This window comes from Anolis sagrei, chromosome 1 (genome assembly GCF_037176765.1).
Source record: "Anolis sagrei isolate rAnoSag1 chromosome 1, rAnoSag1.mat, whole genome shotgun sequence".
Lineage (NCBI taxonomy): Eukaryota > Metazoa > Chordata > Lepidosauria > Squamata > Dactyloidae > Anolis > Anolis sagrei.
In genome coordinates, this window is record NC_090021.1 from 95,186,303 (window position 1) to 95,202,960 (window position 16,658).

Consider the following 16,658-nt stretch of genomic DNA (forward strand, 5'->3'; position numbering starts at 1 on the left):
CCAAATAACTCCAAGATCAGGCCTAAAAACGATGACACCAAGAAAAAAAAGTCCTTTTTCTTTCTTTTTTTTTGGCTTGGGGTGTGTTATTATCCGTGGGTTCGTGCAAAAAACAACAAACTCCAAAACCCAAGAAAGTGTCCCTGGGGGCTTTCTCTGGCGTCCCCTCCCCTCTACGGGCGCACGGCCACGAGGAAGGGGGCGTGGCCCGTGTGTGTGCGCGCGCGGGGAGGAGGAGGAGGGGAGAGCGAGGCGAAGGAGGTGGGGGAGGGGTGTGGGGCGATGCGCGCGCGAGGGTGCCTCCAATTGGTGCCCTCCCCCCTCCTCCTCCCCCCGTCTCGGGTGGCCGCCGTGATTCCTTCTCGGGGGGCCTCAGTTGGTCCTTGTGCGGAAATGACACACACCACGGTCCCGTCACGTCACGCGAGAGCGTCGCGCGCGCGGACCCACAGAGGCACACATACACACACGCACATATATATACAAAGCGCTAAAGGGGGAGGAGGGGGAAAAAAGAGACACGGGAGCCCGCGCCACAGCCGCTCCGAAAAGAGGAGAAAACACCCACGCGAGACCAAGGCCCCACGGGTGAGCCCTCCCCACGCGGCCACCCTCCACCTCCCTTCCCTCCTCCTTTCCTTCCCCAGTGCCTGTGGAGGAGCACCCAGGTAAGCCCCTCTCCCCCTCAACTCCCCTCGCAACTTTCTCTCGCGTGGAGCTCGTGTCCGTCCTGCGGCAGTGAAGCGATTCCCCCTCTCCTCCCCATGTGGCTCCTTTCGGAAAGAGTTGTCGCTGCCGCCGTTACTTCACCCCCCCCCCCCGGCGCCCCCTCCCTCCCTCCCTCTCGCGGTTTGTGCGTGCACGCGCGTGCGTGGGGGAAGTGAGGGAGGGAGGGGGAAACCATGGCCGCGCGGCCTTTCTCCGGACCACGCAGCCCCGGGCGCCTCCATCTCGCGCGCGGAGCGTTGGAGGGAGGGGGGAGGGAGAGGAGGAGCAGGACGCAGAGCGCGCGCTCTCGCAGGAGCCCCCGCTTCCACGCGCCACATAGAACGGCTCCACTCAGGGGGATGGGGAGGTTGTTAGAGCGCTGTTTCTTGTGGGTAGAATCAGCCTTTTCGCTTCTCTACATCCCGGTTGCCCAGGCGCTCTGAACAGGGTTTCGCGAGACTTGGTTGCCGCGTGGTTTCGAGGCCACGGTGGATTTCCTTGAGGGAAACGGGGAAGAGCGTGGCCCTCGCAGACTCTCTTCAGCCAAGCCATTCCACTTTGGAGAGGGACAGAGAGCAGGGCTCACGTGACCCTTCGATCCTCAGAGCTCTGCTGCCTCGAGACGGGTGCACGAGGGGAGGGGGCGGGGCCGAGCTTCCTCGCGCGCGCAGGGAGAGACGGGGGGGGGCGAGGCAAGCTTCCACGCGCGCGCAGGGGCCTCCGCCTCTGATTGGATGGCAGGGGCAGGCACAGAATGGCGGCAGCGCCCCTTCACTGTTTGCCTATCTCTCGTGTGTCTCTTTCCTCCATGAGGGAGGATGGCCTGTTCCCCTTTCCCATGCCAGACCCACATCCTCTCATAAGAATATCAAAAAAGAGAAAAAAAATCGGTATTTGAGGTAAAAGTTACTCATAAGGGCTCGTTCAGGATTTGAGCAAGGAGGCGTTCTTGACATCCTTCCTCCTACTCACTCTCTGGAGATGAAAGTACTGCCTTCCCTTGCCCTCCCTTGCCCTTATTAGCTTGTACTTTTAAAGAGAACTGGCCCTTGCCCCCCTCACTTTTTTGGGGCAATAAGTGGAAGCCATGTTCTTCAGATGGACAGAAAGTAGGAAAATGGCTTATAGCTAAGTGTCCATACATGAACTGAATGTGGAAGAGGCCTTGCTCTTTGAAGGACTGCTGTTATACCTGGGCCTCTACTTTTTTGTGTGTCAGGAGCAACTTGAGAAATTGTAAATCACTTCTATTGTGAGAGAATTGGCCGCCTGCAAGGATATTGCCTAGGGGACATCCAGATGTTTTACCATCCTGTAGGAGGCTTCTCTCATGTCCCAGCACGGGAACTTGAAGCTGACAGACGGGAGCTCACCCCACTCCCCGGATTTGAATTGGCAGGAGTCAGCAGTCCTGCCGGCACAAGGGTTTAACCCATTGTGCCGCCGGGGACTCCTATGGCCTCTATTTAAATTATACTTTGTTATCCAGAGAGAGTGATAGTGAGGGCATGCATGCATGCAAGGTGTTTGCTTCCAGAAGTAGCTGCTGCCCCTGCCTCCTTGCTTGCCCACCTTCCGTATGGAGGGTTGTGTATGCTTCCAGCTGTGCACTTACCTAGAGAAGGAATATAGGTAAGCAAATTCACCTGGTGACACCTTCTAATCACCAGTTTCCTCACTGGTAAACTCGTTCAGAGATGCCGTGATTGTGCCTCATGCACCCAGTCATAGCTGTTGCACTGCCCATCCTTGGCTTCCGTGCTCACAGGTAGTCTCTTCTACCCAGAGTGGTGGCAGTTATGAAGTTTATTATTTATTTATTTACAGTATTGATATACCACCTTTCTCACCCCCGGGGGGACTCAATGGCAAGATTCAATGCCTTACATTGGGCACCGGTATGATGCCAATACAAACAATTACAGTAGTAAAACCACAATTAAACATAAATCATAATTAAAGTAATACATTAACAAGCATTAAAAAAATAAAACAGTCTCGTCACGTTGACCTGTTTATTAACTGTAAGCAACCTTTGTTAATAAGCGTACCTTCTCAAGTTATCTGAAGCAGCAACTTCTTGTGCCTTGAGTGGGAAGAATGCACTGTTGGAATTTAAACTAGGAAGGAGGTAGGATATTGGCGGTAACTCCAGAAGTTTGGGGGGTGGATGGGGAAAGAGCTACTTCTCAGAGATTTACATGGGTGGCAAAGCATCTCTAGATGGGTGCAAGTAGAAGTGTGAATGACATGACAAAGCTAGCTGATGATAAACTCACCCTCGCCAAGCTGTTAATGCAGAAGAGTATTGCTTATGGGCCGGCAGAATGTTGGATAAGTGAAAATGCTGGATAATAAGGAGTGATTAAGGAAAAGGCCATTACATTAGGATTTTACAAATTAAGCACCAAGACATCATATTTTATAACAAATTGACAGAAAAAGCAGTTCAGTACACGATAATGTTATGTAGTAATTACTGTATTTACGAATTTAGCACCGCAACATCGCAGTGTATTGAAACAAGTGGATCTGGGCAGGAGGCAGAATATTGAATAATACAGAATATTGGATGAGTGAAGGTTGAATAAGTGAGACTCTACTGTACTGGGTTGCTGTGAGTTTTCCGGGCTGTGTGGCCAAGTTCCAGAGGCATTATCTCCTGACATTTTGCCCACATCTGTGGCAGGCATCTTCAGAGGTTGTGACCTCACAACCTCTGAGGATGCCTGCCATAGATGTAGGCAAAACGTCAAGAGATAATGCCTCTGGAACTTGGCCATACAGCTCAAAAAAACTCACATCAGTCCAGGGATTCCAGCCATGGAACCCTTTGACAACAAGCTGTTAATATTTAGCTCTTCTGAGTTTAGTAGGGCTTACAACCAAGTAAGCATGGTTAACTACTGCAGCTATACTCAGAAGTTATCCTTCCACTATGTTCAGTGACACGTAGTCTTTAAATGTACAGAAAGGACCGCAACATAACAAAGGCACAATACATCAATAAATGCTAAAAAGATTTAACAGCAACTGAAGAGAGTTGTTGGAATGTTTTGTTAAGCTTGTATAGTATTGCACCATTTCTTCATTTTAAGGACCTATCCCATACTACAATGAGATAGGTTGCTTGACAACTCTGGTTAGTCCAGGCAACCAAAAAATGGATTTTGTAGGAATACCAGCTGGGGGTGTGGGGTAGTACACCTTTGTTTGGGAAGATTGCCCTCTTTAATAGGATTGTCTGTATTTCTCTTCAAAGGTGTTTAGCTTTTTAGTATGGGTTGAGTATCCCCTACCTGATTTCCAAAATACTTCCAATTCCATAATTGTCCATATGTGTAATAGGATAGTGACGCTTTTGCTTTCTCATGGCTCAATGTAAACTTTGTTTCATGCACAAAATTATTACAAATTCTGTACTGGGTATAAAATTATCTTCAAGCAGGGTAACCCCTCCCCCAGAGATCATGTTTGATAGCACACTGGTTTAATAATTTCATCCTTCGGGCTGATATGGGTGTTGTAAATAAATAAATAAACAAATAGCGTTTTCAAAGGCTTTCATGTCCGGAATCACTGGGTTGAACTGTATGGCCATGTTACTGGAGCATGGCCATATGGCTAAAATTTACAGCAACCCAATTTCTTTAATTGTTTCAAAGATATATGCTAAAGTTGACTATATGAGCAAACTGTTGGTCACATGCTCTGATAATACTGTGTAACAAAATTTGGAAAAAAAATATGTTCCTGGATTCAAAGTGTTATTCCTGTTTAATTGTGTGATACTTACTTTGAAAATAGTTGTTATACTCTAGAAACTTCATTTTTGTGGCTGCCACAAACTATGTAGAACTGGTTGAGATCCAATGAGATACTCATTGAAAAACAATAGCAAAATGTTCTGAAGGATGCCCCAGAAAAACAAAGTTTTTTTGCACTTTAATAAACCTTTTCCAGCCCTCCACATTCATTGAGGTTAAGGAAATCATAACACCTGCGAAAATGCTCTTTTTTAATTTGAGAGAATACCTCTCTAGAAAACTCTGGAAGTTGATCATAGAAGCACACTTGAATACCTAGAGGTTTGTAGGTGTTCTCTACAGGAATCTATAGGTCCTTCAGCATGACTCTATGGTCAGTTTGTGGTGGAAGTTGACCACTGAAGGGGACCTAGAGATCACTGGAGGATTAGAGATCCCTAGAGAGAACATTTTAATCCAATCCTGAATAATCAGATCCATAAAAATCAAACCTGCAAATGTTGAGGGCTACGTGTAAAGCCATTTAGAAGAGATGAGAGTAAACCTAATAATTAATTTGGGATGAGGTTGAATTAAACTAGGAAAAAATGGGAAACTAATCATTTATACAACTAACTCATTCTGGCTACATAATGTGTTCTGAACAAAATGCACAGTTTAAAGAGATCTTCAGATTTACTATTTTACGAACTGCCAAAGGAGAGGTTCTTAACGTGTTACTTAGCCTGTTCTCAGGGATCAATGAACTGGATGTCAGGGAAAAATCCTTCTTCAACATCCTTTTCTGTTACTTTGAAAGTTATATTTTAAGTATGTTTTTCTTGAGTGGGGGTCATGTTCAGTCTGAAAACGGGAATGGGCTTGTGGAAGCTGTATTCCCCAGGAGTAATCTTCCAGAAGTTTAACCAACAGTCATTAGAACTAGAGTTTTGCACTGAGTTGGCTGGGAGTAAGAGCATTGAATATCACGAGTGTGCTTAAGTATGTTTAAGCATACTTAATACTACAAGTTTAGGTGTTCACATAAGCATCAGAACTGATATTACAAGGTCTGTCTGAAATCTCTTGTTTGGATCCACTCATGTCTTGCTTCGTTTCTTAACACAAATAGTTCAGAGCTTCAAGCAAGAAGTGTGGCTTGGATCCTAAGTTTTATAAATGGAATTCAGCTCATAAACAAAAATTATTTCAGCTCCCTGTTATCCCCTGAAATGTAAAGATGTATCACCCAATAAGTTTAGGATGCGCCATGCTGATAGGGGAAAAACCTGATAGGAATAAGATCAGTTCATTGGAGATTATGTGCTGCAGAAGAATTCTGAGGATCATGTGGACTGCAATAAAGATACTTTCACAGTGGATTCTTAAGAAAGCCTATCTAGTCTCAGACTCATTCCAATTTTTCCTATGTACAGTATTGCATTCAATGTCTTAAGACCAAAATCTGGCAGTGTACTACCAGCAAAGTTCAGAACCCTTGAGTCCTCAGTCGTGCCTGAAAACTGACTCTGGAGGGTCAAGAATGTTTGTACAGTGGTGAAATGACCCTCCCAATCCCAATCAGTTTTATCAGCTGATTTCCCAGTTGGATCCTGGCCAGTATTTTCAGCAGTGTAGTAAATGGGGCAGATCTTTTGTGTTCATCCTCCCTTCACATGAGGTAGAAATTGTGGTTTTGGAGAGTTGAGTAATATGGTTGTTGCTTATGCCTCTTTTATGATTTGATATGTTTGATTTTTTTTCTCTTAATGCAGAGAAACAGAATATGAATTCATCTGAATTATATGATGAAGAGAATACAGAAGGTAGTGTTTCATCTTTTTAATATATTATTTTATCAGACCAGAATACTTTAAAAATTGTACCAAAATATATTTGATATATTGTGCTAACAAATTAAGACATTTTTGTTAATCATATATGTCAATACATATATTTTACTAACTGTACCATAGGTTTTGTTATCATTACTGTCTTACCTTTAGAGATGTGATTGTTTTGGAGAAAGAACTGTTCCTGAATAAAACTATTCACTACTGAATAATTAGAGGTCAGCATTTTAAGAACTGAGGGTGCTGATGTAATTTTAAAGTTTTAGTATATTGAGTACAGTTATTTCTACATTTATTGTGGTATGATAATTTTTTGAACTAGTCTCAGTAAAGATTGATGTGAATTCCCTCATGAGTAATATGTTATCCAACAGAAAACTTTTGCTTGGAATCATAATAGTTAAATGAGTATCTTGTCTGCAACTAATTTGTTACACTTTTTCTCTGTATCAGTTACCAAAAATATTTTGAAAATAGAAACAAATAAAGAAGATGAAGTGCTAGACTGCTCTGTGATCCCAAAACCTGCGAAAAATTCACTTGAAAGTTTGGTGAATTGCCTGCAAGACACCAACAAACGAAAACGGACCTCGCTTGTTTGTAATGGTTCAGCAAACCACCAAGAAATTCAACCTAGTGTGAAAAAAAGAGGCCTTACACAAGAGGTAATTCCTTTATATGTGGGTAATAAACATATTTTGTTTATGCCTAATTCTTAAGGATTGACTAGCAGTTAATCAAACCTGGTCAGTATTTGCACTTATATCTTTTGGTGTTTGAGAATTTTTTTACGGGAAGTTTTGGGCTGTACCAAAGTCAAGTCAACTTAATTATACCCCATCCCATCTCCCCTTGGGAACTTGGGGCAGCTTACAGCATAGGTGGCAGCCATCCGATGCCACACAAATACACAATAAAAATACAAATATTAAATACAGATAATTAATACATGTAATATATCATAACTAAACATAACAATCAATAAAACACAATTCACAGCAACATTAAAAGCAAGATTAAAAACCTGATCAATAGATTAAAACCATATCTGTCTTTAAAGCCTTGTTAATAAACCATTCATTGTGTGGAAGCCAGGTATTCAGACATCTAATTCTCCATAAGCCTGGGAGCATAGGTAGGTTTTTTTTCTGAAAGAGGTGCATGGTGGCAGTTTTCACCTCCTTTGGGAGAGTTCCAGAGGCGGGGGGCAGCTGCACAAAAGGTCCTCTCTCGTACCCACCAGCTGAGTTAGAACGGGCAGAACCAAGAGGAGGGCCTCGCTTGATGAATACAGTGACCGGACAGGTTCATATGGGAGAGGCAGGTGGACAGGTAGTCTGGACCTGAACCATTTAGGGCTTTAAACGTAATGACCAGCACTTTAAATTTCACCCGGTAGCAAACTGGAAGCCAATGAAGTTGCCATAACATGGGAGTTGTTTGCTCCCTGTACAGCGCTCCAGTTAGTAACCTGACTGCAGATCTCTAGACGAGCTGAAGTTTTTGAGTGCTCTTTAAAAGCAGCACGTGTAGATTGCATTGCAGTAATCTAGTTGAGATGTAACTAAGGTGTGGACTGCCGTGGCCAGATCTGGCGTCTCAAGGTATGGATGCAGCTGGTGCACAAGGCACTCTTGGCAACTGCTAGCACTTGAGGCTCCAGGGTTAGCAATGAGTCCAGGATCACACCCAAACTGCATACCTGTGACTTCAGGGGGAGTGTAACCCCATCCATTACAGGTTGCATCCCTATGCCCAGATCTGCCTTACAACTGACCAGGAGTACCACTGTCTTGGAAAGATTTAATTTCAATCTGTTTGCCCTCATCCAGTCCATTACTGTTGACAGACACTGGTTCAGGACCAGAATGGCATTCTTGGTGTTTGGTGGAAAAGAGTAATAGAGTTGGGTGTCATCTGCATAAATATGACACTGAACTCCAAAACTCTGGATGTTCTCTCCCAGCGGTTTCATGTAGATGTTAAATAGCATGGGTGATGGAATGGATCCCTGAGGGATCCCACAGGCCAATGACCAAGGGGTCGAACAGGAGTCACCCAGCCCCACCTTTTGGGTTCGGTCCTCCAGGAAGGAACAAAGCTACTGCAAAACAGTACCTCCTAATCCCATCCCAGTAAGATGACCCCCAAGGATGCCATGGTTGGTGGTATCGAATGCCACTGAGAGGTCCAGGAGAACCAACAAGGACACACTCCTCCTATCTAGCTCTCTTCGTAGATCATCTACCAAGACGACCAATGCAGTTTCAGTTCCATAACCAGGTTTGAAATCAGATCCAGATAATAAGTTTCTTCCAAGAAACTCTGGAGCTGAGAGGCCACCACCTTTTCCAGAGCCTTACCCAAGAAGGGGAGATTTGAAACTAGCTGATAGTTGTTTAGTTGAGTGGGATACAGTGCTAGTTTTTAAAGAGGTTTTACTACTTCCTCCTTAAGGCTAATTGGCACTGAGCCTTGTGCCAAGGAGGCATTCACCAACACCTTCTCCCACTCTTACAGTCTCCTTCTGACTTGTTTAATTAGCCAGAAAGAGCCAACCCAGCAGTTCAAAAACATACCAATGTGAGTAGATCAATAGGTGCTGCTCTGGTGGGAAGGTAACGGTGCTCCATGCAGTCATGCTGGCCACATGACCTTGGAGGTGCCTATGGACAACGCTGGCTCTTCTGCCTAGAAATAGAGATGAGCACCATCCCCCAGAGTCGGACACGACTAGACAGTGTCAGGGGTTAACTTTTAGCTTTTATACACTTGCATAATTTGTCCTTGGTACCTGATATTTTCTTAGTAAAATGCCCACTCAGGCAGGATAGGTCAAACAAATATTACAGAAGAAAATCTCAGAAATAAGTGTGTTAGTTGTATTCATGTATTTTTGAAACCTATTTGTTATTACAATAAACAGGTATAACAAATTACTGGTTGAAGAAAATGACATTTTAATGCAATTGATTATCTGAGATTGTTCGTGAAGATGTGAACCTTAAGTCATGTGCCATAATTCTTAGAGGGATCATGATTTAAAGTTTACGAGTTTTCATTTTATAAAAAAAGCGTTTAGTCCTTGCCTTTTTTTCTTTGTAGAATATATCTTTTACCTTTATATCTTTTGCCTACTTAGTATTTTCAACAGCAAGCTGTAAAAATACAACATAATCACATTTTTAAATTGTGAATTCTTGCATGTGAATTAAATTCCCATGCATTGCCATTTATATTTATTTTCTTGCTTTATGCTACAAAAACAAAAAAGGAAAAAGTCAAGGACTAAATGAATGCAAAATAATACAAACCTTTTGTGTAAATTGGTGCTTAAGATTGGTTCTTTGTTTATGTTAACAAGGTGACAATTTTCAGAACTGAGGATATAGAAGAAAATAGTATGGATACATGAATTACAAAATTGGTCCATTGTTTTATTATGACTACTTATTATTTGAATATCTGTTAAGATGTTTGCTACACATATTAATACTGATCTCATTTCTATCCTGTTGCACATGAGTTAATTAATTTGAGTATTTCAGTCTTGGGGGACTAGGGTACAGAACAATTTGTTTATGTATAGAATATTTCAGGAAAATACAGTCAGCCCTCCACATTCACTTTCATAGGACTTCTGCAAAAATAAAAACTGAATAAGAAGTTGATTTTTAAACCAAAGAGTACACCTCTCAAGGAATATTTCAGTTCTCCAGAACAACTCTGTGGTCAACTTCCAACATATGTTAATCATAGATTTACCCTGGAGGACCTATAAATTCTTAGAGAGAACATTTTTAAACCAAATCTGTGAATAATAAAATCCACAGAAGTCAACCCTGGATTTTTTTTCTCATGGTGTTAATAAATAACAAATTGCTGCTAAAATATGATCCAATATTAGATTGTGGATTGGGTCCAAGTAAGCTTATTACATGGAAATTACTGAAGAAAGTTAGCCATGACTAAGCAAAAGTCCCTTTAATTTAAATTAATATGAAGTTCAACTAGTCTGGATCTAGCCCTTTGACAATATTGTATTAAATCAATTCAGTACTTAAAATCAGGCAATACACACCTTATTTATTTCTTATTTAATGAATTATGTTAGAAATAACATCTTATATTAATATTATGTGTATTCATTGAAAGGGCCTTATTTCAAACCTGAAGCACAGAGATGGGTCACCTACTCAGGAAGATGTGGAACAGCTAAACAGGACTAAGAATCCCAATGTAACATGGATTTGTGAAGAAGAAAGCTTGAATAACACAGTCATGCCATCCTATAAGAAGCCTCTGTATGGCATCTCACATAAAATTACAGAGAAGAAGACTCTGCCAGGAACGGAACAGTTCGCTTCTTATGACTTGTTTGATAAAGTTAATCCTAGCAGTCCCTCCAGTCTTCGGAATTTGAATGAGCAACGCAAAAGAGATGCAAGTAATCTTTCCGTTCTTGCTTCTGAGTCTGATCCAAATATATATTCTTTGATACAAAAAATGTTTTACACACTGAATACCTTAAATTCCAACATGACTCAGCTTCACAGTAAAGTAGACTTGTTATCACTAGAAGTCAGTAGAATTAAAAAGCACGTCAACCCAATAGATATTGTAGCAGATTTCAGGCCTCCGCCTGAGTATCAACTGACTGCTCCAGAACTCAAGCTCCTCATGGATCAGAGCACATCAGGTGCAGACTTGGCTTGCCGATTATTGGTACAGCTTTTTCCTGAACTCTTCAGTGAGGATGAAATGGGCAGGGCCTGTAGTACTTGTGGCTACCTTAACAAAAAGAAACTTGAATCACTGCATCTGCAGCTCATCCGAAATTATGTGGAAGTCTGTTACCCTTCTGTGAAGAATCCTGCTGTTTGGCAGGCAGAATGTTTGCCTCAGGTCAATGACTTTTTCAATAGTTTTTGGGCTCAGAGGGACATGGAAAATAGTCAGCCAGATATACAGGCCTCCAGTTTTTATGACACTGATCAGATCCTTGGGGATAAGGAAGACGAAGAAGTGCTGTCCATGGAGAGAAGTAACTCTATTGTTTCTGAATGGGTATTTGATGCTCAGGATATAAATGAATTTTTAGATGAGGCTTCCTCTCCAGGAGAATTTTGTGTCTTTTTGCTGCACAGATTGTTTCCAGAACTCTTTGATCACAGGAAGTTGGCCGAAAGATACAGTTGTTATGGAGAATGTGGGAAACAAGAGCTTGACCCCCAGCGACTTCAGGTAATCCGCAGGTACACAGAGATTTATTTTCCTGCTATGCAGGAGAGAAAGGCTTGGTTGCAGCATTGTGTTCAACGAATAAACGATGAACTTGAAAACATGTATATGGATGACAGTGAGAGTGAACAGTTGAGAGACGATTGCTATGATTCTAGTTTGCCTGACGATGTGTCTGTTATAAAAGTGGAAGACAGTTTTGAATATGAAAGGCCAGGTAGAAGGTCAAAAAAGATTTGGCTTGTACCTATAGACTTTGATAAAATAAATGTCCCTTCCCCCGATTTTGATGTCCCTATTCCAGACTACCTGTTAAACAAGGAACAGCTTAAAAATATTTATGAAAGTAGCTTGTCTATAGGCAATTTTGCTTCTCGGTTGCTGGTTCACTTATTCCCTGAATTGTTTACTCACGAAAACCTAAGGAAGCAATATAATTGTAGTGGATCTCTGGGCAAAAAACAGCTTGATCCAGTTAGGATTAAGTTAATTCGACATTATGTGCAAATGCTATATCCAAGAGCGAAGAACGACAGAGTGTGGACCTTGGAATTTGTTGGAAAGCTTGATGAAAGATGTCGTCGCAGAGATACTGAGCAGAGACGCACGTACCAACTACAGAGAAAGATTCATGTGCCGGGACCGGAAAGGAGAGACTTTCTGACCTACGCAATAAATGCAGAAAGATTTAAAGAAGAATTTGAAGGGCCACCATTGCCTCCAGAAAGAAGCAACAAAGATTTTTGTAAGATACCACTTGAAGAGCTTGTTGTTCCTTTACCAGACTTTCCTGTGCCTTCTCTGTATCTGCTGTCCGATAAAGAAGTAAGAGAGATAGTACAGCAGAGCCTTTCAGTTGGTAACTTTGCTGCCAGACTTCTTGTAAGACTTTTCCCAGAACTCTTTACTTCAGATAACTTCAGACTGCAGTACAACCATTCAGGAGCTTGTAACAAAAAGCAACTCGATCCTATCAGACTGAGACTAATCCGTCATTATGTTGAAGCTGTTTATCCTGTTGACAAAATGGACGAAGTGTGGCATTATGAATGTATACCCAGCATCGATGAAAGATGCAGGCGCCCCAATAGAAAAAAGTGTGACATATTGAAAAAAGCTAAGAAAACAAAAAAGTGAGGGAATCTTTTATGTTTCCAAAGATGTTGTTGACCACTTCAATTATCTGAAGCAAGTTGAAAAGTCAATCTGTTGTAGACTCAGCACTAAAGCAATTGACCCTGGAGCATTGCTCCTCCATATGTGATTATTACATATATGGGAAAGGACAATATGGGCAGCAAGGGAGGTAAGGTCCAGTCAAGTATGAATGTCTTTTTGAAAACAGTTGAAATGAATGCAAATTGTAAAATATATTCTATATATTGCAATTGGTTTCATTATGCCTGTATACAGGCTAGATTCTTAATAGATAGTGCCCTTACTACCTGTATTGGTTCACAACATGGAACTGTAAATTGTTAGAGATGACCCTACAATATCTTGTTTAAATATAACCTTCACTAGTAAAAATAGATTACATCGTTTTTAAATTCTTAATTGATTTTAACAATATGTATTCTTGTGCTCTTTATGGCATTTTTCATTAGGTTCTTTTAATCGGTCATTTGGAAATTAACAAGTTTTAAATTTTTTGAAACCTGTAGTTTTTGAAATGCCATATTGTCTGAAGAAGAATGGAAAATCAAGAAAAGTTTGTGCTAATTACAGTTATTCTTTGTGTTGGTCTGAATGCTGGAAGAGTGAAAATACTATAAAATCAGTGAACAGAAGAGTCACCATTTTCCTTTGGCATTTTTTTCATTTTGTAACTAAGTTGGTGTAAAATTTAAGATAATAATGACATTATTTAACATATGTGTTTATAGTAAGATTGTAGTGTGGATGCTTCCCTTTTTTATTCATCTAAGTTATTTTACTGTCTTCAATGGTGTGAGCTCTCAGTTTAAGATTTACTGGTATGAGTAGAGATTGTGAAAGAGAATCCTACCCTTTATCAGTAGAACATGGTGCTATTACCTGTTATTTTCACTACTTACTGAACAAATACTTGAATTGAAGAATGTACAAAACATTTAAGCCTGTATTATTTTTGTTAGTAAAATTTCTGCAGACTTTAAATATTAAATGTCTCATGTATCTATATATTTGGTTATTTGGAATGGCATATAAAATAGCTCTCTGCATCATGGGATTTTATATTTATATCTTTAGGTACAGTGGCTCCCTGGTTATTTCATTATCATAAAGGTTATGATTTTTTCACCTTTCTACTAATATTTGCCTTTGAATTACCTGAAGTCTAAGGTATTAAACTTATTGATGGTGTGTTTCTGTTAATTATACCCAAACACTAGTGAAGTGTTAGCCTTTTTGCCTTTTCATTATATTCCCATGATAGAGAAAAATAAAATTACTTGCAGGAACGGGATTGGATTCAGATAATGTATGTCATACATTTGTCTCTTTGAAGTCAGCCTTCATTTTAAAAAAAATCCCATTAATGTGTTGCATTAATTCCCTTGTGACTAAAACATGACTATCTCTGTGCCCAATTCGTTGGATTTTTCTAAAATTCTTCTGAAATGCTCTATTGTCTAGTATAGTGAAGGAAACAATCCCTTCCTGTGGATCTATTATATCCTTGAATATGGCAAACGTCATGGATCTCCATGTGCACACTGAGTCCTGTGTCAGGCTCTGGACTGGGAAGCTTAACTTGTCTGACGCTAATGTCAGTAATTAATGAATATTAACATAGTACTTCTGCGTGTTTATTCTGTCATATAGCCATGTAAATTTCTATCTTGTCCAACAGAATCCAGTATTTTAATTCAGTTTTTTAAAATACATTTCCCCCAATTACTACTCCCAATCTTGCACATTGCTTTCCTAATTACATAGATTTCAGTGCCAAAACTTGGCCAGGCTGTTTTTGAAACCATTTGCTTATAGACAGATGCTATGACTGGCAGCTTCCTGCAATGATGCATGGTGAATGCATGAATAAAGTATCTGCATTTTAATTATGGCTAGAATATTTTACCAAAGATAAGTCCCCAAATGTAAACACTTATTCAGCAAAATGAATGTATCAAATGAAGGGGTACTTCATTGTTTCTTTTATTTGTATACTATCTAGTAACACCAACACCTCTATCAGGAAAATGGCAAGTTATTGAAAATAGTGAGATTTTTCCTGTACTTCAAAGTAGAATTCAGTATACAGATATTTCATACAGTTTGCTTTGTCTCTCAACTAATAGAATATATGAACAACTGAGGCTGGCCGATGGCTAAATAATAGATTGTAAAATAAAGTACATTTTTGTGTAGTATATGGTTTTAATTAAAGGTAACATACAAAAGCTGATTTTAAAATGTTAACAGGTTTGAAAAAGTGGCAATGATGTCCTTATCTACTTAGAAGCAAGTCTATTAAGCTGTATAGAATTTGCTTGGAGGTAAGTATGGGTAGGACTGCAGCCTCTCATTCAGCTGTCTCTATTAAAATAGGTGTCACATTGACATCCCAAATGAGAATTTATATCGTTTAAATAGTCTCCATGTCATAATAATATGAGAGATAAAGTAGTCCAGCCATGTGGATTGCCATGAATACAGCAACTGAAAACAATACTACCTCAGTTACAGAAATAACGGGAAATGCTGTAGCTCTATCCATTGAAGTTTTGGGTTTTGCATTATACCTTCTGGGTCACATGAGCATTCCCACATCTTAAGGATAGCTTGTGACACCTGCTGAGATACTTCTATATTCATCTAAAAGCAACTCAGTAGAAAATGATCAAAACACAGCTTCCCTATAGGAAAGAGCAATGGTCATAACATGCAGAACTGAACTATTATACATATGATCACAGGAAGAGTCACAGTGATCCATTAGTTGTCCTTGGCATGCTGTACATACGCAGATATATTCAACATAAGAAAAACTTGCATTTGTGAGGCTTTTGCATAGGGTACTACAAAGAGAATTGTGCCACCCACCTACCAAATCGGGACTGTAAAGCTTAATTATCCTTGTCTAACAAGCATTATATAAATAAATCTCCAATCCCATGTTTTTGAGTCAGGATCTCAGCAAACTTTTTAAAAAAGAGGTTCTTGATATCTTCCAAATGGTGAAGAACACAAAAGGTGTAGTCAAAATGAATAAGAGAACTCCTACTCTAACTGTCTCTGACCATAGAAAACTAGTATGTTGCAGAAAAAGGTTTACGCCTAGCCTCTCTTCTACCGTATTAGTATCTCACATGCTCACAAAGCTAAACATAGTGCTAAATGCCATCCCTTCTTGTCTCCCCACCTTACCTTTCAAAACTCTGTGGCTTGGTGATGGGCACAGGGGCTGCAACAACGTATTTTGTCAGCAGGAGTTTATAATGGATATTATCCCTATACTTGTTGCATAATTTTAAGCCATTTCCAACTTGGGTAACCCTTCACCAATCCTAGATTGGCAAGATTTGTTCAGAGGGAGTTCTTCTTGCCTTCCTCTGCAGCTGATCTTACACAAGCTCACCCAGTGCATTTCGTTGGCTGAGTAGATTCAAACCCTGGTCTCGGGAATCCTAATTCAGCACTCAAATCACTACACCATACTGGCTTGATATCCACATATTTAAGACACCCAGATCAAGCATAACTGACTGTTACTTTTTGTAATAATGTTTCCGAAATGTACTAGTTATTGCACCACTCAATACTGATGAGAGGATTGGACATAGCTAATGCATCCCATAGGTGAAAAAGCTTCCATCTGCTGTGAGCTTTTGATCCAACCAAGCTTTCCACTGCCTTAATAAGTTAGGAACTATTTGTTATTAATTCCTCATTCTTGCTGCTATTCTGTTATTCTCTTCCCCCAAAACAGTGTATGCTGGTGTATAGTATGGCAGTTCATAGGCTGTAGAAGGAAAGGGAAAATCATCACAAGTCACACACTTTATTTTCATAGGTAGACTTTTCTCAGAGTAGCAATGCACTTGGGATGCCAGAATAAAATCCAGTGGTGTAAACCCAACATTACTCTGGTACTGCAGCACCAATGTGACAGATCAGCTCTTCC

At 40.6% G+C, this 16,658-nt stretch overlaps 1 protein-coding gene across 3 annotated transcripts; it reads left to right on the plus strand.

Annotated features, from left to right (window-relative positions):
- The first annotated feature begins 318 nt into the window (after positions 1–318).
- Positions 319–14,902, plus strand: BEND3 (BEN domain containing 3). 3 transcript variants are annotated; one of them, XM_060753121.2, is made up of 4 exons: positions 319–668; positions 6,230–6,280; positions 6,761–6,972; positions 10,463–14,902. In XM_060753121.2, the coding sequence occupies exons 2-4, from the start codon at positions 6,241–6,243 to the stop codon at positions 12,683–12,685; spliced, it is 2,475 nt and encodes an 824-aa protein (XP_060609104.2). In that variant the 5' UTR covers positions 319–668; positions 6,230–6,240; the 3' UTR covers positions 12,686–14,902. The 3 variants fall into 3 exon arrangements, with proteins under 3 accessions (XP_060609104.2, XP_060609105.2, XP_060609106.2); XM_060753122.2 differs by having other exon boundaries at positions 319–588; XM_060753123.2 differs by lacking the exon at positions 319–668 and adding an exon at positions 1,662–2,340.
- The last annotated feature ends 1,756 nt before the right edge of the window (positions 14,903–16,658 follow it).